Raw genomic sequence first — 20,617 nt, forward strand, 5'->3', positions numbered from 1 at the left:
TCTGGGCTCCTGTTAATACTCTACGTGAAACAGGTTAACAAATCAGGACAGTCACATTAAATTATATTGATTGGCTCAATTTCTTTTTTTTTTTTTTTTTTTTGCTGGTCACAATCTGCATGCTTCAAAAGGTGCGTGTTGCGTCAGGACTCACCATTTTTGGGAGGTCACTCACAAGGTAGCTCGATGTCCAAGTGAAGACAATTGCAATCATTAAAATGAAGAAAGAGAACAAAACTTGGAACATTAAGAAGGGCAAAGTCCATCCATCCATTCGTCTGGTTTTCCTCGTGAGGGTCGCGGGCGTGCCAGAGCCTGTCTTTGGTCAGTAGGCGGGGTACCCCCTGAACTGGTTGTCAGCCAATCGCAGGGCAGGGCACACAAAGACAAACAACCACCCACGCTCCCACTCAATCTGGTTCGAAGGTTTTGGCAAACGAGTTGATTGGCAACCGGTGTGGCGCAAGCTGCATTGCTTACAGATGATTGATTGGAGGAAAACTGGCAGGTCCTGGTTGGTTGAGATCAGAGTGGGTATGTCTATATATAGGCAGTCATTTTTATTTTTCAATCTTTATTATTCATATTTTTGTGATTGATTTTTTTGACATTAATTTATTCATTTTTGAGGTTATTTATTTGTGTCATATTCAATGAGTTTTTGTTGGGCTATATTATTTTGTCATTAATAATGATAGTACCATTTGTCAAATGGTATTTGACATTATTGATTCTCTTTGCATATGGGGTAGTCATTGAAATGCTTGTGAATTTCACAGTTTTTAACTACATTTTTCATAGAGCCGTATTTTTGATCTTTTGTGTGTGTGTGTGATTATTGTGTGCTTTAGCAACGTTAGTGTCAGCCAGAAGTCTGACCCAAGAATGTTTCCATAAGCAATGTGCAGATACACTGACGTATCATGATGCAGACTTCACATGATTTGGTTTTGCAACTCATCGCAGACAATGCGTTTCACAAATTGGCTTGTTCGTTAAATGGACACAGTCACATATGAATTCTTGCTGTGTTGAAAGGCGGGAAAATTCGAAAGGCACATTGCTATTAAGTCCTCTTCTCATGTTTACAGCAATGCGTACGATGCACTTCACTTAAATGGACCTCAGCAGCCGTGTATCTTAATGAACGAATAATAAATACACAAGCGGTGGATATCGATCCCGTGAAGAATATTGGGAGTGGCGCAGCAAATGAGTTATGCGCATGGACAACAGAACAAATATGTACAAGACATGTTGTCCACCTCACCGACGCGAAGAAAAAAAGCAGCAGGTGACGGCGCAACAATGGTCAGGGGTGCAGCAAATCCAATTGGAGGCTCCATTTTTCCTTTTTCTCCATTGCAATCAAAAAATGCTAACTGGGTGTCACGTGTTTGCCAGAGAGACAGACAGATCTAGATCCAGAGCAAGGAGGGAAAACAAATACGTTTGGAATGAAAATAGAATTACAATCCGAGTACGAACATCTTGCTCTTTCCCTTTGTTTATTTGAGTCATGTGACCATAGTGAAATGTTGCGTTTAATGTCATCGAAAGGGTAACCAATAACAAAAAGGCACAATGTCTGTATTGGCGGAGTCTTTATGGAAAACCAATTGAAGAGCAAACACGCCATTAAATGGCACCACACAATGTCATAGGCTAAGAGGGGGGATTTTGCTAAAGTGACAATTCAAAGAACAAGATCACATTCTGTGGCTCTATTAAGATCGTGAATAATGATGAATGAATTAATGCAGGCCGGGTCAATTGTTCCATCCAAGTAGTCCATGTAACTGTAATACGGCCTCATTTCACAATGCCGTGTACATTTAAGCCCGCGTATGGCACACTAACATCAATACTATTTTTTTCAGCCTCAAGAAAGATTACTTTGTCCATGAAATCAAGTCAACAGGACTGTCAAAAGCACCGTGCGTCATCTTTTTTTTTTTTTACATAAAAATGTAATGATTTCCAACTACTGCGGCTCATTGGTGTAAAATGAAAGATCAAGGGTGTGCCTGATTATTTACTACAAATTACGTTAACCTTGTGTTCACTTCGTTTATCTATGTCAGCGATGTACAGTGACAAGCGGAATGCTTAAATGCTCTTGCCATTGATCGCATCCAGCAGGATTCAGTTTTATGTCTGCCCTGACGACATTCCCACAACTAACTTTGTGATCATTAATTCATCAGGGCCAGATTTCACAGTGAGAAAGTAAATGGAGGTTTTAACTGAGACGAGATCAGAAATTCAATCTACTGTATATTTTGGCGCTGTAAAATTTGCTCCTTGGCTCAGAAAATACTGCCGCAAATTCATAAACCGCAAAGAGACATAAGATACAGTAGCGTGCTCCAAATAAGCAGGAAAACCAACATATTTTGCATGTTAAAAAAACAAAAAAAAAACTCTGTCATGCTATGTATGCCAGAACTTAATTAAACATCCCACGTTCTGACCTGTTTGTTCGTCATATTTGCAAACATTGCTGTAAACAGGATTTGCTGTTTTTCAGAGCACATCAAGTCAGGCAATTTTAGCAACAGATATGCCAAAGCTTTCGTGCGATTTGCTCCTAATTAATTTGTTTTTCCGTTCCTTGTTTTGTCTGAAATCTATGCTGCATTTGTCCCCTCGTGTGCTTTCGCATTACAGTAAATAATACCCGTGACATGTAATTGAGCGTCCTCATTGATTCCTAGTCCATTCTTCACATGAGCAATCCAGATTTTAATGGCCGTGTTTACCTCAGATGAATGCATTCAATTTCCTCTGTGACAGGCAAGGACGAGGTCCTTAAATCGAGTTCATCCGCAGTCCTAGTGGGGGCGTAAGTTGACCTCCATCGCACCAGCACAATCTTCTTCAGATACGTGACCGTGTTGTTCTTGACGCTGACAAAGCAGATGGTATTGATCATGCTGTTGCTCATTGCAAGGCATTCGATGATGTAGAAGACCACCAGTGAGTTCTTCTCACGGGAGATTAGCGTCGGGTGGAAGTCCCGCAGGATCGTGAAGCCGTAGTACGGAGCCCAGCACAGGATGTATGCCATTAATATCCCAATAAGGACCATCACAGTTTTGCGGCGACAGCGCAGTCGCTTTCTTATCTGCTCCGTCTGGAAACCAGGCACATTCTTGAACCAGAGCTCGCGGGAAATTTGAGTATAACACATCGCCATGACAACCACGGGTCCGACAAACTCTATGGCGAATACGAGCAAAAAGTAGGAGCGGTAGTAGGCCTGTTGGTCCACGGGCCAGATTTGAGCGCAGAAGACTTTGTGAGCGGTCGTCGTGATGCGTCCGTGAGGGTACATGGTTTCCGAGGCAAAGTAAGCCGAGGGAATTGAAATGAGAATGGGAATAATCCAGACTCCGGTTATCAGGCAGTAGGCGGTTTCGTACTTCATTCGAGGCTTCAGAGGATGAACGATGGCCATGTACCTGAGAACATAGACAACATCAAGTTGATGAGGCAGTCGATCGGGTCAATCTCCCAATTGGAGAGGCAGACATTTTGGGATAGCTCGAGCTCCTTGCAACCCTGATGAAGATAAACGGTATAGAATATAGATCAATGGATGGATGGATGGATGGATTATTGACATGCTACAGAGGCAATGGACAGAAGTTTAGTCCAATTTCTTTTCCTTTTTTGTTGTTAAGGAATTGTCATTTAATCATTCCATTGGTTCTTTCCTCAATCATTTGCTGATTTGTTGGAGTAAAAACATCTGGTAAACTATTTTTTTGGTGACCACTTTCGACCACTTTCCACTTCTGGCTGATGGCCGACCTAGGGGCTTATCTCGGTTGATTTTGTGGCAAAGGCAGTGTACTCCCTGGATTGGTTGCCAGTCAATAGAACACATAGTTTTTTTTGGTTTTGTTTTTTTGTAGCTATAGACAGACAAAGACTCATTTCGAGGGTCACTGAGCGGCTGCATGATAGTCGCTCATGTAAACTATTAGTGAAAGTGGCTCTACAAAGACATTAAATGGGAGTTGTTCATAGCACGCTAGAAATGAAGCAGTTGGTTCAATATCATTTGAAGTAGCTGACTGTGACTAAAATGATACCAACACCTCATGCAATACAAGCATTCTAAATGGCACAAACATTTGCTTCACGGTTTTGCTCTCCGCAGTCAGCCGGCACGCACCATTGATCAGCGCAGCTGGATTGCCCTCCATCCTCAAAGTATGTGTTATTGACGCACGGCTGTTTGTTCAAATATGACATTAACATAATCTTCTGTGCAATGGACCACAGAGAATGTGGTTCTCCGATTGCACTGCTCAAGTGAATGAGACATCCATCCGTCCATTTTCCGATCCGCTTATCCTCACAAGGGTCGCGGGATGTGCTGGGGCCTGTCTTTGGTCAGTAGGCGGGGGACACCCTGAACCGGTTGTCAGCCAATTGCAGGGTACACATAGACAAACAACCATCCACGCGCACACACTCACACCTCGGGACCATTTAGAGTGTTCCATTAACCTGCCATGCATGTTTTGGGAATGTGGGAGGAAAGTGGAGTACCCGGAGAAAACCCACGCAGGCACGGGTAGAACATGCAAACGCCACACAGGGAGGCCAGAGCTGGAATTGAACCCGGTACCTCTGCACTGTGAGGTCAACGCGCTAACCACTGAAACACCGGGCCGCCGCCTCTATATTTTTGTTGGATTATTGATTGGCAGGTCTGCAATTACTATTTCATTTCATTAATTGGTTGTCCGGTATGTTTAATGTGTAAGACAATGAGTGACAGTTATATAGTTGTTCTCATTATTGATGGGAAAATGAAGCTTCGTGGTGCTTCATGAACCAGTTTTTTTACTCCTTCGGATGGCATCTCTGTTGTAATGTACTATTGTTGGATTTCACATTGTTGACACCGCAATAATATCATACCTTCAGTGAAGACACAATTCCAAGAAAGTCATCGGTTTTCAAAATTGAAGACACATCATTTTTGGCCCATCATGTGATTTCAAATCCAGTCGCTACCACACAAAAGTTCAAAGCATATTTAGTACCTGTGTTCTGCATAAAAAAACATTGAATGTATGATAAATCCAATAGTATGGAGAGTATATAAAGTGCTATAAGGCATTTTGATTGGCTTACAAATGACCTTAAGCCCTTACCTGTCCACTGCAATGGCGAGCAAGGCGTTTGTGGACACGTAGAGCGACACGGTGCGTAGATAGTTGACCGAAGCGCACAGCACCAACCCATGATCCCACGACAGCTGTTTGACCACATAGTAGTCTACAAGGAATGGACAGCACACCACCGCTACGAGGAAGTCCGAGATGGCCAAGTTGGCGATGAGCAAGTTAGTGAGGTTGCGCAGCTTCTTGTAACGCGTCAACGTAGCGATGAAAATGAAATTCCCCAAGCCGCATACCAGCATGATGCAAGCGAGGACAACGCCGATGATGATGGTGGCCACGTAGAAGGCCAGACCCTGTGTAGTGTCAGGGATCTCATCGGGCGGAATGCCATAGTCCACGTCGTAGTTGTCAATGTTATAATCCAATTTATCAGGAAAAGGAGCCGTCAACAGGTGGCTGATGTTTAACTCTGCCATTTTGTTCGGAACCAGTTCAGGAACAACTTGAACTTTCAAAATTAGGGTGGGGGGGGATATGATGAGTCTTTGTGGTGAAGCCAGGCAACGACTCCTTGTAAACACCTTAACTGCTACACTATTTGCCTGAAGACCGTACCTTGGAGAGGGTGAATCATATTTGGAGAGTCACCACGACCTGTAAGACAAAGTTAGATGCATTATTCAACACCTGGTCAGGATTCATATCATTGGAAAATAAATTACACTGCCCGAGTCCTTCAGCAGGTTATCGAGGATGGCAGGCGGTGCAGTCCCTATGAATACGGCTGGAAACTTAAGCTGCGGCCACTACAGCGAGGAATGGCCTTCATGCAATTTATTGAACCTTGTCAACTTTATCGGAAGGCAGTGTCACGAGACTAAGTGCAGTCTGGTTACAAGGCATTTTAAGCTACATCAAAACAAGAAAGCGCATTTGTAGCCTCGTATTACACAGGGTAGACTGCAAGGATAATGAGCTCGAGAGAGGGAGGGAAAAATCAAGTGGTCTCGTCAGCGCATAAAATTTGGGACTTCACCGACACTGTTTAATTAAGTTCACATAGGAGGAGTACACACAAACTGATAATTTGGCAGAATTTGAGCATTTTATTTCCTCTTTTCTTGTCAGGGTTGTAATGGTTTGGGACTTGTACTTTTATTTCATTTTGACATTTTTTTAATATTCAGTTTTAATTTAGGCTTTTAGAGCAGGCTTATTGCGTTTTAATCATTTTTACTATTTCGAAAATGTTTGATTCTAGTTTTTATTAGTTTTAGCATTAGTTTTAAGGGGTTTTTTTGGATGGAGTATTTCTGAATGAGTGCAACAATTTAAATGAAATTACCAGTACATCTAAGCTATACGATTTGATACGTACCTCGATGTCGTGACGATTTGATTTGGTTTGATTCGATACACTTGCATCTTTTCAATCAAAAAACAGTTCAAAACGTTTTTGTGTTAAACCCCTGATAGTGACCTTTTCTGACTCATATATAATATAAAAATCTAACAATAATATTCAACTTTCATACAAAATCGACATCAGGTATCAGATAGGACACCATCCATTCATTCATTCATTTTCCGATCCGCTTTATCCTCACAAGGGTCGCGGGGGGTGCTGGAGCCTATCCCAACTGTCTTCGGGCAGTAGGCGGGGGACACCCTGAACCGGTTGCCAACCAATCGCAGGGCACACACAGACGAACAACCAAACCTCTGCACTGTGAGGTTGACGCGCTAACCACTGGACCACCAGGCCGCCCCAGGTAGGACACTTTTTTTTTCATTGACTGCCACCTCTTTATTTGATTGGCGACATTCTATTCATGCAACAGTTCAGAGAGTCAAATAGCTCCACTGAAGTCATTTTTTTCCCCCCCACACACACACACATGAAGATTTGTGGTTGTAACTATCAAACACATTTAATATTTGAGATTGTCACCCTCAAGTCGTTTTAAACACCATTATCGGGGTCAAATCCACTCTGAACATATCTCAGATCAAAGGATAATCTTCAAGGACAATCTTAGAAGACCTAAGATAGTCAGGGGTTTGACATCCTTTGTCGGGAAGGGGCAAAATACTTACAAATACAGCACGAGTGTCTTTATTCGTGTACCTAAGACAAACAGAACATTCCAGCTGCGATCAATTCAATGCCCTTTGATTGACCTGGATTAATGAGAGGGCTTGTAAATGTTAAACCTTTTAAATATTTATAATGGCAACTCTTTGTGTGTGCGGACAACACCGGGGACGAGGCACGGACTCTTTGATTGTGACGTGAAAGGGAACAATGGCCAATTAAGAAGCGACCCAACGCTTGCCCTGTTGCTGGAAAACAAGAGGAACAACTCGATGTGTTGAGAGTTTGTGTAGTCATTCAATAATGAAAATGAAAAGGACAAGAATTTGCACCCAAAATGTAGTCACCAGATATGATAATAGTTCGCTAGCTTTGTCCATATGTCTTCTTCACGATGACTTTTCTCCTTGGGATTTTCTGGATGTTTGGATTTCAACATCTTGAGCATCTAAAGTTTTTTTTTTTTTTTTTTTAGTGATGGCACCATAGAACAGGAAATTAAACTGACTGCGATATAAGAAAGCGTCTCTGTGCCCATTACCAAAAATGTCACACAATTTCATTAACAATCACTGATATCCGTCCAGCCATTTATCATTTTCTATAGCGCAAGGGTCGCGTGTGAGGTGGCGTTCAGCTTAATTTGGGCTACAGGCCAGGGACACCCTGAACGGGTCATCCAGTCAAGATGCTGATACTTGTTTAACATAATACACCAATCCCGATACAAAACCCACAAGGTGACAGTAACTCTCTGAAGACATCTTCCTGTCCTCTTTCCATGACCTGCCAGTCAGGTGTCTTGAAAGGGTGAGTAGTTTTGCTTTACTTTAGTTTAAAATGTCTTTTAGTGTCCTACACAGGACTTGACTTTCATTTTTCCGTGTAAAAATGTTACTTAAAATGCTGACTGCAAAGTGTTTTGTGATGGCCATCCCATCTACGTTAAGAGTAATAAAGGTGACATGCTCAAGGACATGAATGATGTTGAGATGTTATAAATCACCAAAAATATGGGAACCATTTACGGGTAATTAAGACAAAATGGAAAAGTCATTCTGTTGGTAAATAACAAAACTATATTATTAAGTAATGGAATATCCATCTTACCTGCAAATAATGTAGAAGGTCAAGGCAATGTCCAGTTCAATTAGTAGAGCAATTAAAGAGCCCTCTCAGATTGGCCAGTGCTTAAATAAAGTCCTCGAGAGCCATCATCATGCTCCGCTCCTCCTCACTCGCCTCCATGGAAGAGACAACAAAAAGTTGTTTCTCCGCCGCCTTAAATGAGCACCCCCGATGATGACGCCGTGGGGAAAAGGAGGATGGGAGGGGATGGGAGCAGGAGAGAAGGAAGGAGGGAGGGGAGCCAGTGGGAGTGTGCCAAAAGGTTAGCGTGGCAAAGCCATTAGTGTCAGCCAGGGTGGTGATGTATGCACTGAAAGGCTACCGCCGCCTTCAAATCACCTTCACAGGATAGTACGCTTAATCAATATGCATTTGTTTTTTTTTTGTTTTTTATCTACTTGTCATTATTATTATGCAAGGGAAGCTTCATGATTACTTTCCAATTCTCTTTGTGCACAATTGGAAACCCATAAAAGTTCGAGCTATCTTCCAGGACTGCTGGTGTTGTTGTTTTGGCACTTAGTTGTGCTTGATAAGCTTTAGACAGCAATTTTTCATGATTTTTGCCATAAAAGAAGCTCAAATACAAGGAGCTACGTCAGAATATCTATTTTTTAAAGATAAGAAATGCTTCTTTTACCACGATAGAAACATTCAGTAATATGTTTATGATTGCAGTTTGATGTAATTCTCGACTCCTCTCAGTATGTGCATTTCTCATACCCCATGATTAAAGTTTTATGAAAGAATCATTATTTGTAGCAACGCTGAATTCTTTGACACTGCTCTTGTATTGCATCTCATGAATACATATATCCTTAATCTTGTTTCCCAATGGGGCACATGCATGATGAAAAAAAAAAGGATGCATTGGGACAGCCAAATCTTTCGCAGTGTTCACCAGCTATCGTTGCTCTTTTCTTTTTTTTTCCCTTATAAAATATACATTAAAGGTGGATCATGTATACTAAGTAGCATTAAGGCTATGTGCATAGGGAAATAAAAAAATAGCAGCGGAAAGTAAGAACGAGAATAAAATTATATTTGCCCCCCACCCACACACACACACACGAAAAAGTCACTCAAATAAAGTAGGAATTCTATGAATCAGTGCCAAAATTCTGAAGCGTTACTGGGAAACCTTCGGTTGTTTAAAATGCTGTCAAATTCGGACGACAGTTTTCATGCTATTGTTCATGTTGCTTGTGGAATGAAAACAATCGTCCCTTAGCCTCATACTCAGCAGTTTACTTGAGATTATCAATGCACGAATGTCAAAGTTCAACAAACTGGAAGAGGTTAAACCGTATTATGCGCAACAAATATGATGTGCAAAGAACCCGTCGCGCCATAATCTCGGTCACGCACCACATGCTCACTAACAGCGCTATTTGAGTGAATGCACATATTCTGCCCGTTTTTTTTTTTCAGACGTCGGTAAATGAGGCCCGACGTCTCTATCAGAAGCGATGTTCACATCCCGTCTGAAGAGCGCATCAACATTCATTTGGACTCATCTCTACAAGTGGACCATGAGGAGTCAGTGCACGTATTGTGTTTTCCACTCCACTGACCCTTGAAGGATGCATTATGGGAGCAAAATCTTTCGCAGTGTTCACCAGCTATTGCTGCTAATCTGTATTTGCCTGGGAACTGTTGACACATGCATTCATCAAGCACAACTAACAACGCAAAAAAGTGACCCCCTCCCAACACCCCCACCCCCTCTGAAACAGAAAATAAACAGGTTTGTGAAACATTAATTTCTCATAGAGCAAGGAAATGTTTTAATCATGAGGTATAAAGATGTGTTTGAGCCATCCTGGTTTTATGTCAATGAAAAATATATACATTGCAAATAATGTTGTAGAGAAAAAAAAATATTTTTGAGTAAAAAAGGTAATGTCAGATTTTGCTTTGTTTACTTTTTTTGTTTTTTTATTTCATTGTTTATTCAGCGATTACTACAATGGACAGTTTATCAGGTTATCAGGTTATTATTTTTGCATGAAAAAGTGAAATGTTCTCCATACAACTGCTAATCTCTCATATGGTGTTGTTTTTACATAATGGCATTAGTCGCCACCGCTAGACTTGGGGGACATCTGGCTATTCACACTTAATCAGCATTCAAATTATGTGTCACTTATACTGTGAGAGCGGCCGTTTAGTTTCGAGTGCTCAAAAAGTCTCATCAAGTTGACCGTCGGCGGCGCGAGTGTTTTGATTGGAAAGCAGACTGTGGTCATCCATCCTGAACAGCAGAAAAACAAGGACGGACTGCAGCTCAGATGACTTCCCGCGATCAATTCTTTGTTTTGATGGAAAGCCAGGATCACTCTTCCTTTTATTCCCCCTTTGACAATCTTGTCTCAATTGTCTTGAGATGCCTGTTCACACCAGGCTGTGTGCGTGTGTGTGTGTGTGTGTGCGTGTGTGTGTGTGTGTGTGTGTGTGTGTGCGTGTGTGCGTGTGTATAAATCTCTTTCTCTCTCTCGCCCTCTCTCTGCACACGCTTACAAAACTTTGTTTTGTCATTGTTTTTTTAAATTATACTTAACGTATATTCCTTAACACCCCCTTTTTTCCTTCAGTATTTACCTTTCATTATTTAAAATTGCTCGTTCCTAATCTTTTATATTCTCTCAGCATTTCATTGGGCCGTACTACCGTTGGGTTATGACAAATCGTGAATGTTGAAGTCATACACAATCAATAAGTCCAAAAAGTCAAACTAGAGGAATGTAAGATGTTCTGCAGGCAAAAAAGATTGACGATGCCGAAGAGAATTAAGCAAGCCTAATCTTCAATGGAACTGCAATGGAAAGAGTATAACACCCAACTCCCAAAACACCAGAGATCCGACAATCGCCTCGAAATGTTCCAATTAGATTTTATTAGCCGCCGAAACATCAGGGCCTACTTGCTCAATCTCTCTCTAGCCTCTGCCATGACCGCCTATAAGGCCTGAGTAAGAGCATAAACAACAGGCTTTCGTTTTCATCCATCGGAACGCTTCACTGATCCAACGTGTACTCAAGTGATCCAGCTCCTCGTGACAAAAGAAGATAGATAGACTCAAAGTCGCATCGGATATTATGGCGAATATGCACAAGACAACTTGTGTTTGGCTTCCCCGAGAGGCTCAAAGTAGTTTATTGCCAACACTGTTCGAGACTATGAAACAACATCGAAAGAGGATTAATGAAATATATGTCTGGATTTAAAGTGAAACAAAAGTTTTCTGGTATTTTACGAGAAAATTTAAAAAAAGGATTGGAAGTAGGCAGATTTCTTCAATCAATCACGCTGTTGTGGCTCAAGATTAGCAGTAACAGGAATATGGATATTGAAAATAATAATAATAGTGTATTTCTATTCTTAAATTGTTTTTTTAAAGCAAACTATACAACGTATACTTGTCGTTGTGATTGACAGATTTCAAAACAATTGACAAATTCTGAATGATCGATTATTTGACAAATTCTGAAGAATCAATTATTTGGCAAATCGATGCTATCATTTCGATCCATCTCAAAACCTTTCAGCTGACACAATCCAATTGTGCGCTGTTTAAGCAGGCCGGGCATTACTTGCGTTTTGCTGCCACTTCCGGTCTCGATATGACGAGTTTGGCGAACCCGGAGACCCCCTTACACTGCTGGATTTTTCTGTTTCGTTCTTCATGCAGCATCGCAATTTTAATCAGAGTGCTGCGTTCTGACGAGTGCTGACACAATTTATGATCTCTCACTGGTTTGATATTTACTGTCTATAGTAAAAAAACTGTAAAACTGTAACTAATAGGGGTGTAATGTTGTGGATTCTGATTTTTAAACATGTTTCAAATGACATGGCATCATACAAAGATAAATCTCAGGAAGGGAAATACCGAATCATGAACATTTTTCGAACATTCTGGTATCTACTGTTAACCTTTGAAGAAATTCAAGGGTCATCCATTCCACTTGGTTTACAGAACTATTATGAAAAGAAACATTCCATCATCACATCGTAGCCTTTACTGCGGTTGTGTAGCACAAACTGGCATCCGAACAAGCTGCCATGCACGAAACTTCCCTTCTGTCCTTGCGATTGGGCTGAAATCCAAACTCCTGCACCATCCATGGATCTACAAAGCAGCTGACTAAGAAGCGCACTAATTGTGTGCAACCAGCCAGTGCTTTCGCGTGGCGCATAATTGTGTGTGTGTGTGTTTTTGCTGTTCTGCTTTGTCATCACCGAACGTGGCTTTTCAAATCCCCGCAACAAAGGCAACAATCAACTCTGGAAGGCCCCAGGCTCACGAGTTGCGGTCACCGTCAGAGGGGAGGTGCCGGGATGTATTTCGTCGCCAGCCAGTGCTGTGTGGCGTTTAGTCTAGCATGAGACAGCCAAGGGTGAGCACCCCAGTTTTCACACAATAAAGAGCTGAAGAGCACAAGTACTTTGAGGGATACCACCTGTCCAAGGGAGAGAAAGCTACCAGCATGTTCAAGACAAGCTACCTGCGCAAGGAGGTGCGCAAGGAAAAGTACGAGCACTCGGATGTCTTCCGCGAAGAACCCGAGGACTCGGCGGGCATCTCCGCCATCCAGGGCTGGGAGAACCTCCAGGAGCTCAACAGCCGCTTCGCCCGCTACATCAACCGGGCTCGGGTCCTGGAGCAGCGCAACGCCGTGTTCCGTAAGCAGCTGGAGACTCTGCAGCGCATGGAGGAGGCCAGCGGCCTGGAGGAGACGTTCAAGGAGCAGATCGAAGTCAACAAGCAGAGGATCCGAGAGCTCACCTCTGACCACGCCAAGCTGGAGAGAGAGCTGAGGGACGCCAGCCGCATGCTGGATGAGTTCACCAGCAAGTAAGAGAACGCCCCGCGGCTGGGGTCTCCGCTAATATCCCCTTTAGAGATAAGGTGAACTGAAATGTGCTTAGGATAGAAAGGAAACGATAGAAAATGCTCAGCCTCGAGGGAAAGGTGTTTGTACCTAATCGTCGAACAGGAGGCAATTGAGTTTCCATTTCCACAACTGATATCAGGTTGAAAGAACGAACACCCAATTCTCCCAAGGCCATTGAATCCAAATTTGGATCAGCGCCAAATTGTGCACTGCACTGTTTTCGTATTGAGCGATGGCTAAAATGCAAATCCTCCCATCAGCGGTGTCAAATCCAGGTCCAGAAAGTAAACCCCGCCACATTTCGTCTTTAGCCACAGGGGCTTCTACTAAACCGGCAGGTAAACAAGCTTTTGAGTCGAAGCGCCTTTGGCGAAAGACAAACCGTGTGGCAGAGTTTACCTTCATGTGGAAAAAGTCAACAAAAAAAAAAAAAATGAGCCGAAACACGGCTTACAGATGTGTCTCTGAATCGTTGTTTTTGAAGATTTATGTCTCCATAAAACACCGCAATAGATTTGAAATAAAACGTGTGATTGAAGTTGGACACTTCCAACTTTAACTTTAGGGGTTCCGCAAGAAATGTGGCATTTAGCATTTTGCAACCGTAGCTATTTTATGCACCGGTGCCTTCGCATTCAGAGGAATTGCAAAGGTCTGACCTTTCACAGAGTATTGCAACGCCAACAAAAAGATGGGAGTGTGAAAAGAGCTACCGAGAGTTAAACGGTGCTGTTGTATTGAGATTCAATGACCAAAGAGAAATTTTATAAAAAGGGAGGGAAAAAAAATTCCTTTTGTTTCAGAGGTCGTCTTTTTGTAACAAACAAACACAGTAGTTTCCTTTGTGGAGCTAAATGTCACGTGACAAGAAAAATAATACACGAGGAACACACTGGAATTTGGGTAGCAGTGACATTTGCAGCGTTGCAAAACCCGCCATCGTTCTCATTGAGCCGCATGAAAAGTTCTGCCTGGTTCCACAGAACAAATGGCAGTTTCTACGGTAATCGATGAGTTGAGAAGAATACCGAGCGCTCTAGTCAGATGGTGAAGAGAGATGGCCTTCATTGAATGGAGTCCTCCTCACCAATGTTGTTCTTAACACAAAGTTGTGAAGGAGCAACATTCTTTCTTTTTTTTTTTTTTTTTTGCTCCAAGTCATTAATTGATCAAGTATTCATGAAAGAGCCCCAAATTGACACTTTGGGATTGTCTTCTTTCAACAGAAATTCATTTTGTACCGTGACAGGCGAAAATATATAACACCGGGCAATTTTCTGCACACTTCTACAGCTGAGTGAGTCTGAAAGAAACACTTTAAAAGTGATTGGGAGATTTGTCACTTGGCAGACAAAGCAACACACATAACAATGACATGCCAACACCTTGCTTCCAGAATGATAATCTGGTATCTTTTCTAGAACGAAAGATGTTTAATCATCACTGATTATGCTTGTTATTTTTTACAAATTATATCATAATTGATCATTTTGGTTTTTTTTTTGTTTTTTTTCCAGATACCGAAGTGAATGTGATTATCAAGAGCAACTACGGAGCACATTGGAACAGCTAAACAAGGTACTGCGCCGATTGGAATCAAATCCCAATGTGACCAATAGCCGATATACACACATTGTAAGAATTGTTGATGTATATATTATCAAGAATAATAATTATTATTTAACAATAATAACATGAAAAAAATCTGAAACTGTAAATGGAAATCAAAATGAAATTATAGATAATTGTAATTGTTAAATTATGAACTTGGGAATCGAATTACACTGATTTTTCCAAAAGGAGAAAAACTGAAAGATAAACATTATATGAAGAAAAGAAAGAAACAAAGGAAAAAAAGGAAGAAAAACAAAATGTGCAAACGTTATAAAATGTTACTATGGTTAAATGTATCATTAAGTAGTCATATTATATATGAAAAAAAAGTTTCTCAAACTTATGAAATTAGAAATAATTTCTCTAAACCTAAAACTTTAAAATAAATATGTATGGTTAAATTATATATGCTATCATAAAGTATTGTTTTAATTGGATTACTTGAAAGCAAATAAGTCCTTTTTTGTTTGTTTTTGTTTTCAATGATTTCAATGGCCCTCAAGACACCCACAAGGTCTCCCCATTAAAAATATAAACTCAGCCGTGTTGCCCCTGCTCTGCGAATCGACTTACCCATTGGCTTGCCCTCTTGATTATGCTCTCTTCCTCTGCTGTGCTGTCCCATTAACTTCCCCTGCAGGAGGCAGACAGTGCCCTGCTGAAAAATTTGGAGTATCAGATCCAGTCCCAGTTCCTGCAAGATGACATCAACTCTACCAGAGAGAGACACAGAAAGGTCAGCGATACAAGCATATACAGCATGATCTCACATAGATATGCAGTAAAGCCCACAGATATTGAGATACCGTCCCAATTCGCTGATAAAGTGTGCATGCTTAGCCCTTAGTGAACCATGAGCATGGCTTTAGTGTTCCTTCCTTCATGGTGATTTATTACATCACAAAACACATCAGCCAAGTGTTTTTGTGATGTAAAATGCAATATTATAGGGCAGTAGTTGCAAAAAAACAGGAAACGTCCATCCAAATCCCATTTTCATTCATCAGAACTGCTTAAATCGTTGACATTATGCAGGACACATTTTTATGGGCCATTTTCTTCCTTTATACCATCGCCTGCTGGTACATTTGAAGGCGATGTAATGTTGAATATTATCATTACAACGTATCGAAGCGCTGCGCTACGGGCATATTATGTCAGGTAAAGGATGGAAAGTCATCTTAAATTACCATTGGATTGGAACATATGCAATAGGCTTTTAGAGAAACAAAAACAACAACAAAAAAACTCATTTAACTCATTTGTCTTTGTGTGGTGTGATCTTAACAGAACCTTGCAGAGATCCAGACCTTTGTACACATTTTGCAGCAAATCAACCAGACGCTTCCGCTTGCACCTACCGTGTCAGTGGGCATCTCCGAGGTGAGCTCACTCACAAAACGTATGTGTGTGTGTGTGTGTGTGTGTGTGTGTGTGTGTGTGTGTGTGTGTGTGTGTGTGTGTGTGTGAGTGTGTGGTCCCCCTGGGAACTTTATGCAAAGTGCTGATGAGGTTAGTGGCCTTTCAGTTCTGTTGCCTTTGTTCATATTATGACATGCAAGAGAGTGAATGGGTGAAGCACACGCTGTTCATGCGCACATACACGACCATTTTTCTTGTCCGTGATACAGAATGTTTGTCAAGTTGGTAGACCGGGTTGCCTAGTGAACCAAGGTTATAGGTTTTTTTTTTCTAAATGTGGACTCATTGTGCTCACAAATATGCACTGAGAAACTTGAGATTATATATAATAAGATGTTTGTAGTTTGATGAAATCAATGAGAACTGACTTTTTGTTGTGAATGATTACAAGTTGGTTTAGGGATTTGTCCATGTTAATTTAAGAATGTTATTTCTGTTTTAAGAAATGAGCGAAAGCAATGGAAAAGAAAAAAAACTGTAATTACCCAGCCTTCTCTCTCTTCCTAGCTACTAGCCGGTTGTTGACTAGCTAGCCAAAATGTTAGCATGTCATTCATGTGACTTTTAAAGCATATTGTTTTTGACAATTTGGGTCAAATTTCAAATTGATGTGGTGTTGTGTAAACGAATAAATTGTTTCAACAACAGCGGAACAGGTAAATGCATCCAAACAACAACAATGCAACATTTGATGAAGAGTGATTGTTTTGTTTTTTTTTTGTCGTTGTGAAGGAGCAGGAGAAGCTGCTGGTGCAGAGTAGGTTGCCGGCTCTGCAGAGTCAGCTGGAGGAGTACAAGAGCGCCCTCTGCCAGCTGCAGGCCCAAAAACAACGACTTCAAGCAGAGGTGGGTGCAACATGGTCACCTTGGCAACTACAGTTTAGTTATGCTTTTTTTTCAAACCCATTTGCCCCAGCATACTATTACTCAGTCCCCAAAACACAAATTCAATGTTTACTTTTAGATTTTCAGACATTCACATTTGTTCTTATTTTGAACTCGACATGATTTAATCATTCATTTATACGACAGTAAGTAATTGGGATTAAATTTGTGGTGTTATAATTGACTTTTGCCTCAAATTATTTCAATTAAATCAAGACCGGATGATTCATGGGAAAATGTTTATTTCAAATCTATCTTTCAACGAATATGTTGACATTTTTATTAATTGCATTGAGTTCAAATTGCGTGAGATATTTGGAAATACTGTATTACTTTACTTTTTCATACTTCAGATCATGTATCTTTCCTTATTATTGAAAGTTCATCTTTCAGGATTCAATTTCATGTTATGTATTTTTTTAATGTTCCTTCTTCAAATGTATAAATGTTTGAATATTTATATAAAACTGCATTCATTATCACTTAAAATTAATTCTTAAAAATAAATAACAATCACATTTATAATTGAAAATGTTCTTTCAAAATTCTCATTTAAATAAAACCATTGTGGATTCAGTTATTTTATTTTATTTCTAAGTTATGAAGTGCCAAAAAAGTAAGAATTTGTATTTTCCGCCATTTCAAAATGTTATTATGAAATAACTCATGACAAGTGCTGTATTGCAATCATTCTTAATCTGAATTCTCCAACGCAGGAGCCGCTATGGTTTGCCATTGACACTGAGACCCCACTAGATGTCAGCTCTAGTCCATTTTAACAGAGCAACTGTGGTGTACGCTAGCTCACAATGCACTTAAATAATAAATAGTGGAGTCCTAATAATAGGGAACTAGAAACTGCCAAAGTCATGTTCATCACTCTTTTTATGACACACAATCCTTCTGTCATTTGTTAGGATACTGTAGAAGCCAAATGGAAAATGAGCTGCAACAAAATGTGTACAAATATTTGACATTTTGTCATATATATTTAAAATGTATGCAGCGTCTACCTTGGATTTCATTATGTGCTCAAATTCCTAATAGTCAAGTAATGAGCAACAAAATGCTGGGGTGCAAGATTGGCGACATGCAAGGAGCACTGTTAAATCTCCTCAAGGGCATTTGTAATTCTGGAGAATCATTTCATCAGAGCGTCTTGATTAAAAAGGCGTCTGTGTCTCTCACAGGCGGCAATGTTGGAGCAAGCCATCAGAGGCACCCAGGAGAGTTTCGACGACGAGATCCAGCTGTACAACGAGCAAATCGAATCGCTGCGCAAGGAGATCGAGGAAGCCGAAAGGGCCCTGGAGAGGTTCACCAGCGAGTGCCGCCACTTGGCCATGTACCAGACGTCTCTGGAGAATGAGCTGGATAGATACAAGAGGATCATCGAAAATGAAGACAACAGGTGAGAACTCCACTGGCTGACTGGTGTTTCGTTACCATGAAGCCTGGGGCGTAGCTTGGAGAGTGGGGGCAAGCATTCTCATCTTTTGGAAGCTTTAGCCCACAATCCGAAGAATGAAGGCCATAAAGACAGTAAAAGCAGAGATTGTACTTAATCATGGAGGCAGCATTTCATCAACAAATTGTTGAATTCCACACCGAGAGACAGAGGCAAATACATACACTCCTTTTGCAATCAGCTTATCCACTACAGACTTGACCCGTGTTCTCGGAATTAGGCTTGAAACCGACTTAACTTGTGAAGTGTATGCCCTGTTTAGGAGTTTTTGTGCCTGGCAAACCTGTCCAGTTGATGCTTGAATAACGACTCGTGAAATTTGACCTCTATTCCATCACAGGTTGAATTCAGCAATAATCGGCACACCAGTCACCCTGTTTACTACCAGTTACCACTACACCCACGCTCCCCCTGCCTCAACCAGGGGCAAAGGTAAGTCACTTACAGCTAAGCCACTACGCTCCCAAGACAGTGGACTGATGATAGTGTAAAAGTAGCTAAACAAAAATGTTTGCATCTTCTCTTTTGTTCCCAGATATCACTCTTGCCATCCAAGATATAACCAACATAAAACCTCGCCAGAAAATCATGGCCAAGAAAGTCCAGAAGAAGAAGGAGCTCACGCCTAAAGATGTAATTGACAACAGTCAGGAGGATCGAAAAGCCGGCACTGCCGGCGGAGTGGCTCCAGACGACGAAGCGAAGGGGACGTCATCGGTAGGAATTCAGGATGATAACGTGAGGAGGACTGAGGAGAGGCCCATGTTGTCCGGAGTATCTCCGCAGGACGTCCCTGACGGAGCTCAGATAAGCAAGGCATTTGACACACTCTGTAACATCGTCAGAGATCGGATGAGGAAGTACAAGAAACCGGAGCCCATCGCTGACTTCTACACAAAGGGTCGTTATGTCCTCGTCACTGGCGAAGGAAGCTACCCAGATCCTGGCTTCTGCACTACCACACCATCCGCAGGACATATCGTCGTCACGCTCAAAGATCAGCCTCTTGGAGGCAGCGTACCATCCCCTCAACCACCTCAGCCCATACCAGGCCCCAAACCTGCAATTCCCACCCCTCCGCCTAATGTTGCAGGAGGAAAGGATGATAACAATGGAGGAAACGGGAAAGAAGATGGAAGTAAAGACAAGGTAAAGAAAGAAGAGCCTGAGCCTAAACCCAAAGATCCGGGCCCAGTCCAGCCTTTCTCTGGCCCCACAGATCCAACTCCACCAGTGGATCCTGCCTCTTCAAAGAACAAAGATGACAATGGACCAAGTACAACTCCCAAATCTCTGCCCCGCGCCGCCAGCACCAGTTCCAGTTCTAGCAACAACAGCAGCAGCAGCAGCAGCAGCAGCAGCAGCAGCAGTAGCAGCAGCAGCACCAGCGCCAGTAGCGGTAGCACCAGCAGCAGCAGTAGCGGCAGCACCAGCTCAAGCTCCAGTAGCTTCACTCCAGACGCCATGAGCTACGAGAAGGTGGTGGTAGAGTCTGTGGAGAAGTTCTCCAACGGGCGCAAGCTTAAAGGTTACGAGGAGACTTCCATGGTGGTGGAAACTACCATAGAGAAATCCAGTAAGAAGAAACATTAGAACCAACCTCAGCAACCAACCAAACAATCCTGCTCTCATATTCCAGGCTCCTCCTACTACTTCCAGTCTTGGGTTGTGTATTGAATGTTGCGACCAGACAGCCATGCTCATGCTTTAGTCCTTTACTGTCTGAAAACTTGGGACACAAAAACGAAGAAAGCAAAAATAAAGCTCTGTGCCACCTTAAAAAGAATCATAATAAATGAGAAGAAATATTCAACGAGGAAGTTGTGCTACCCTTCTGTCTTCCAACACCAATTTCCCCCTCTTCGGCTCATTTGTACAATTGGATGCCACCGCCTGCCCTCAGCACCATTTTGCTGTGTAACAATTTGCTTTGATATCTTCAATAAAGACGACTCAAACATCA

At 41.7% G+C, this 20,617-nt stretch overlaps 2 protein-coding genes and 1 long non-coding RNA gene across 5 annotated transcripts in view; 1 reads left to right on the forward strand and 2 right to left on the reverse strand.

Moving 5' to 3' along the window:
• Positions 1-329, reverse strand: part of LOC109512709 (uncharacterized) — a 63,895-nt gene extending 63,566 nt beyond the window's left edge. For both annotated transcript variants that reach the window (XR_002167583.1, XR_002167582.1), the window contains exon 1: positions 155-329. This is a non-coding gene — a long non-coding RNA (uncharacterized LOC109512709). The remainder of the gene's footprint in view (positions 1-154) is intronic.
• A 1,622-nt stretch (positions 330-1,951) lies between these two features.
• prokr1b (prokineticin receptor 1b) lies at positions 1,952-9,245 on the reverse strand. Of its 2 annotated transcripts, XM_019864566.1 has the most exons (5): positions 8,350-9,245; positions 5,760-5,798; positions 5,175-5,652; positions 2,995-3,464; positions 2,762-2,909 (listed from the first exon to the last, which is right to left on the reverse strand). In XM_019864566.1, exons 2-5 carry the CDS (start codon positions 5,776-5,778, stop codon positions 2,881-2,883), a joined length of 996 nt encoding a protein of 331 aa, XP_019720125.1. In that variant the 5' UTR covers positions 5,779-5,798; positions 8,350-9,245; the 3' UTR covers positions 2,762-2,880. The 2 variants fall into 2 exon arrangements, with proteins under 2 accessions (XP_019720124.1, XP_019720125.1); XM_019864565.1 differs by having other exon boundaries at positions 1,952-3,464.
• A 3,039-nt stretch (positions 9,246-12,284) lies between these two features.
• On the forward strand, positions 12,285-20,617 carry bfsp1 (beaded filament structural protein 1). The gene is made up of 8 exons (XM_019864563.1): positions 12,285-13,225; positions 14,783-14,843; positions 15,520-15,615; positions 16,170-16,262; positions 17,034-17,147; positions 18,377-18,597; positions 18,995-19,086; positions 19,190-20,617. The coding sequence occupies exons 1-8, from the start codon at positions 12,858-12,860 to the stop codon at positions 20,245-20,247; spliced, it is 2,103 nt and encodes a 700-aa protein (XP_019720122.1). The 5' UTR covers positions 12,285-12,857; the 3' UTR covers positions 20,248-20,617.

The sequence above is a fragment of the Hippocampus comes genome, unplaced genomic scaffold (assembly GCF_001891065.2).
Source record: "Hippocampus comes isolate QL1 unplaced genomic scaffold, H_comes_QL1_v1.1 scaffold108, whole genome shotgun sequence".
NCBI lineage: Eukaryota > Metazoa > Chordata > Actinopteri > Syngnathiformes > Syngnathidae > Hippocampus > Hippocampus comes.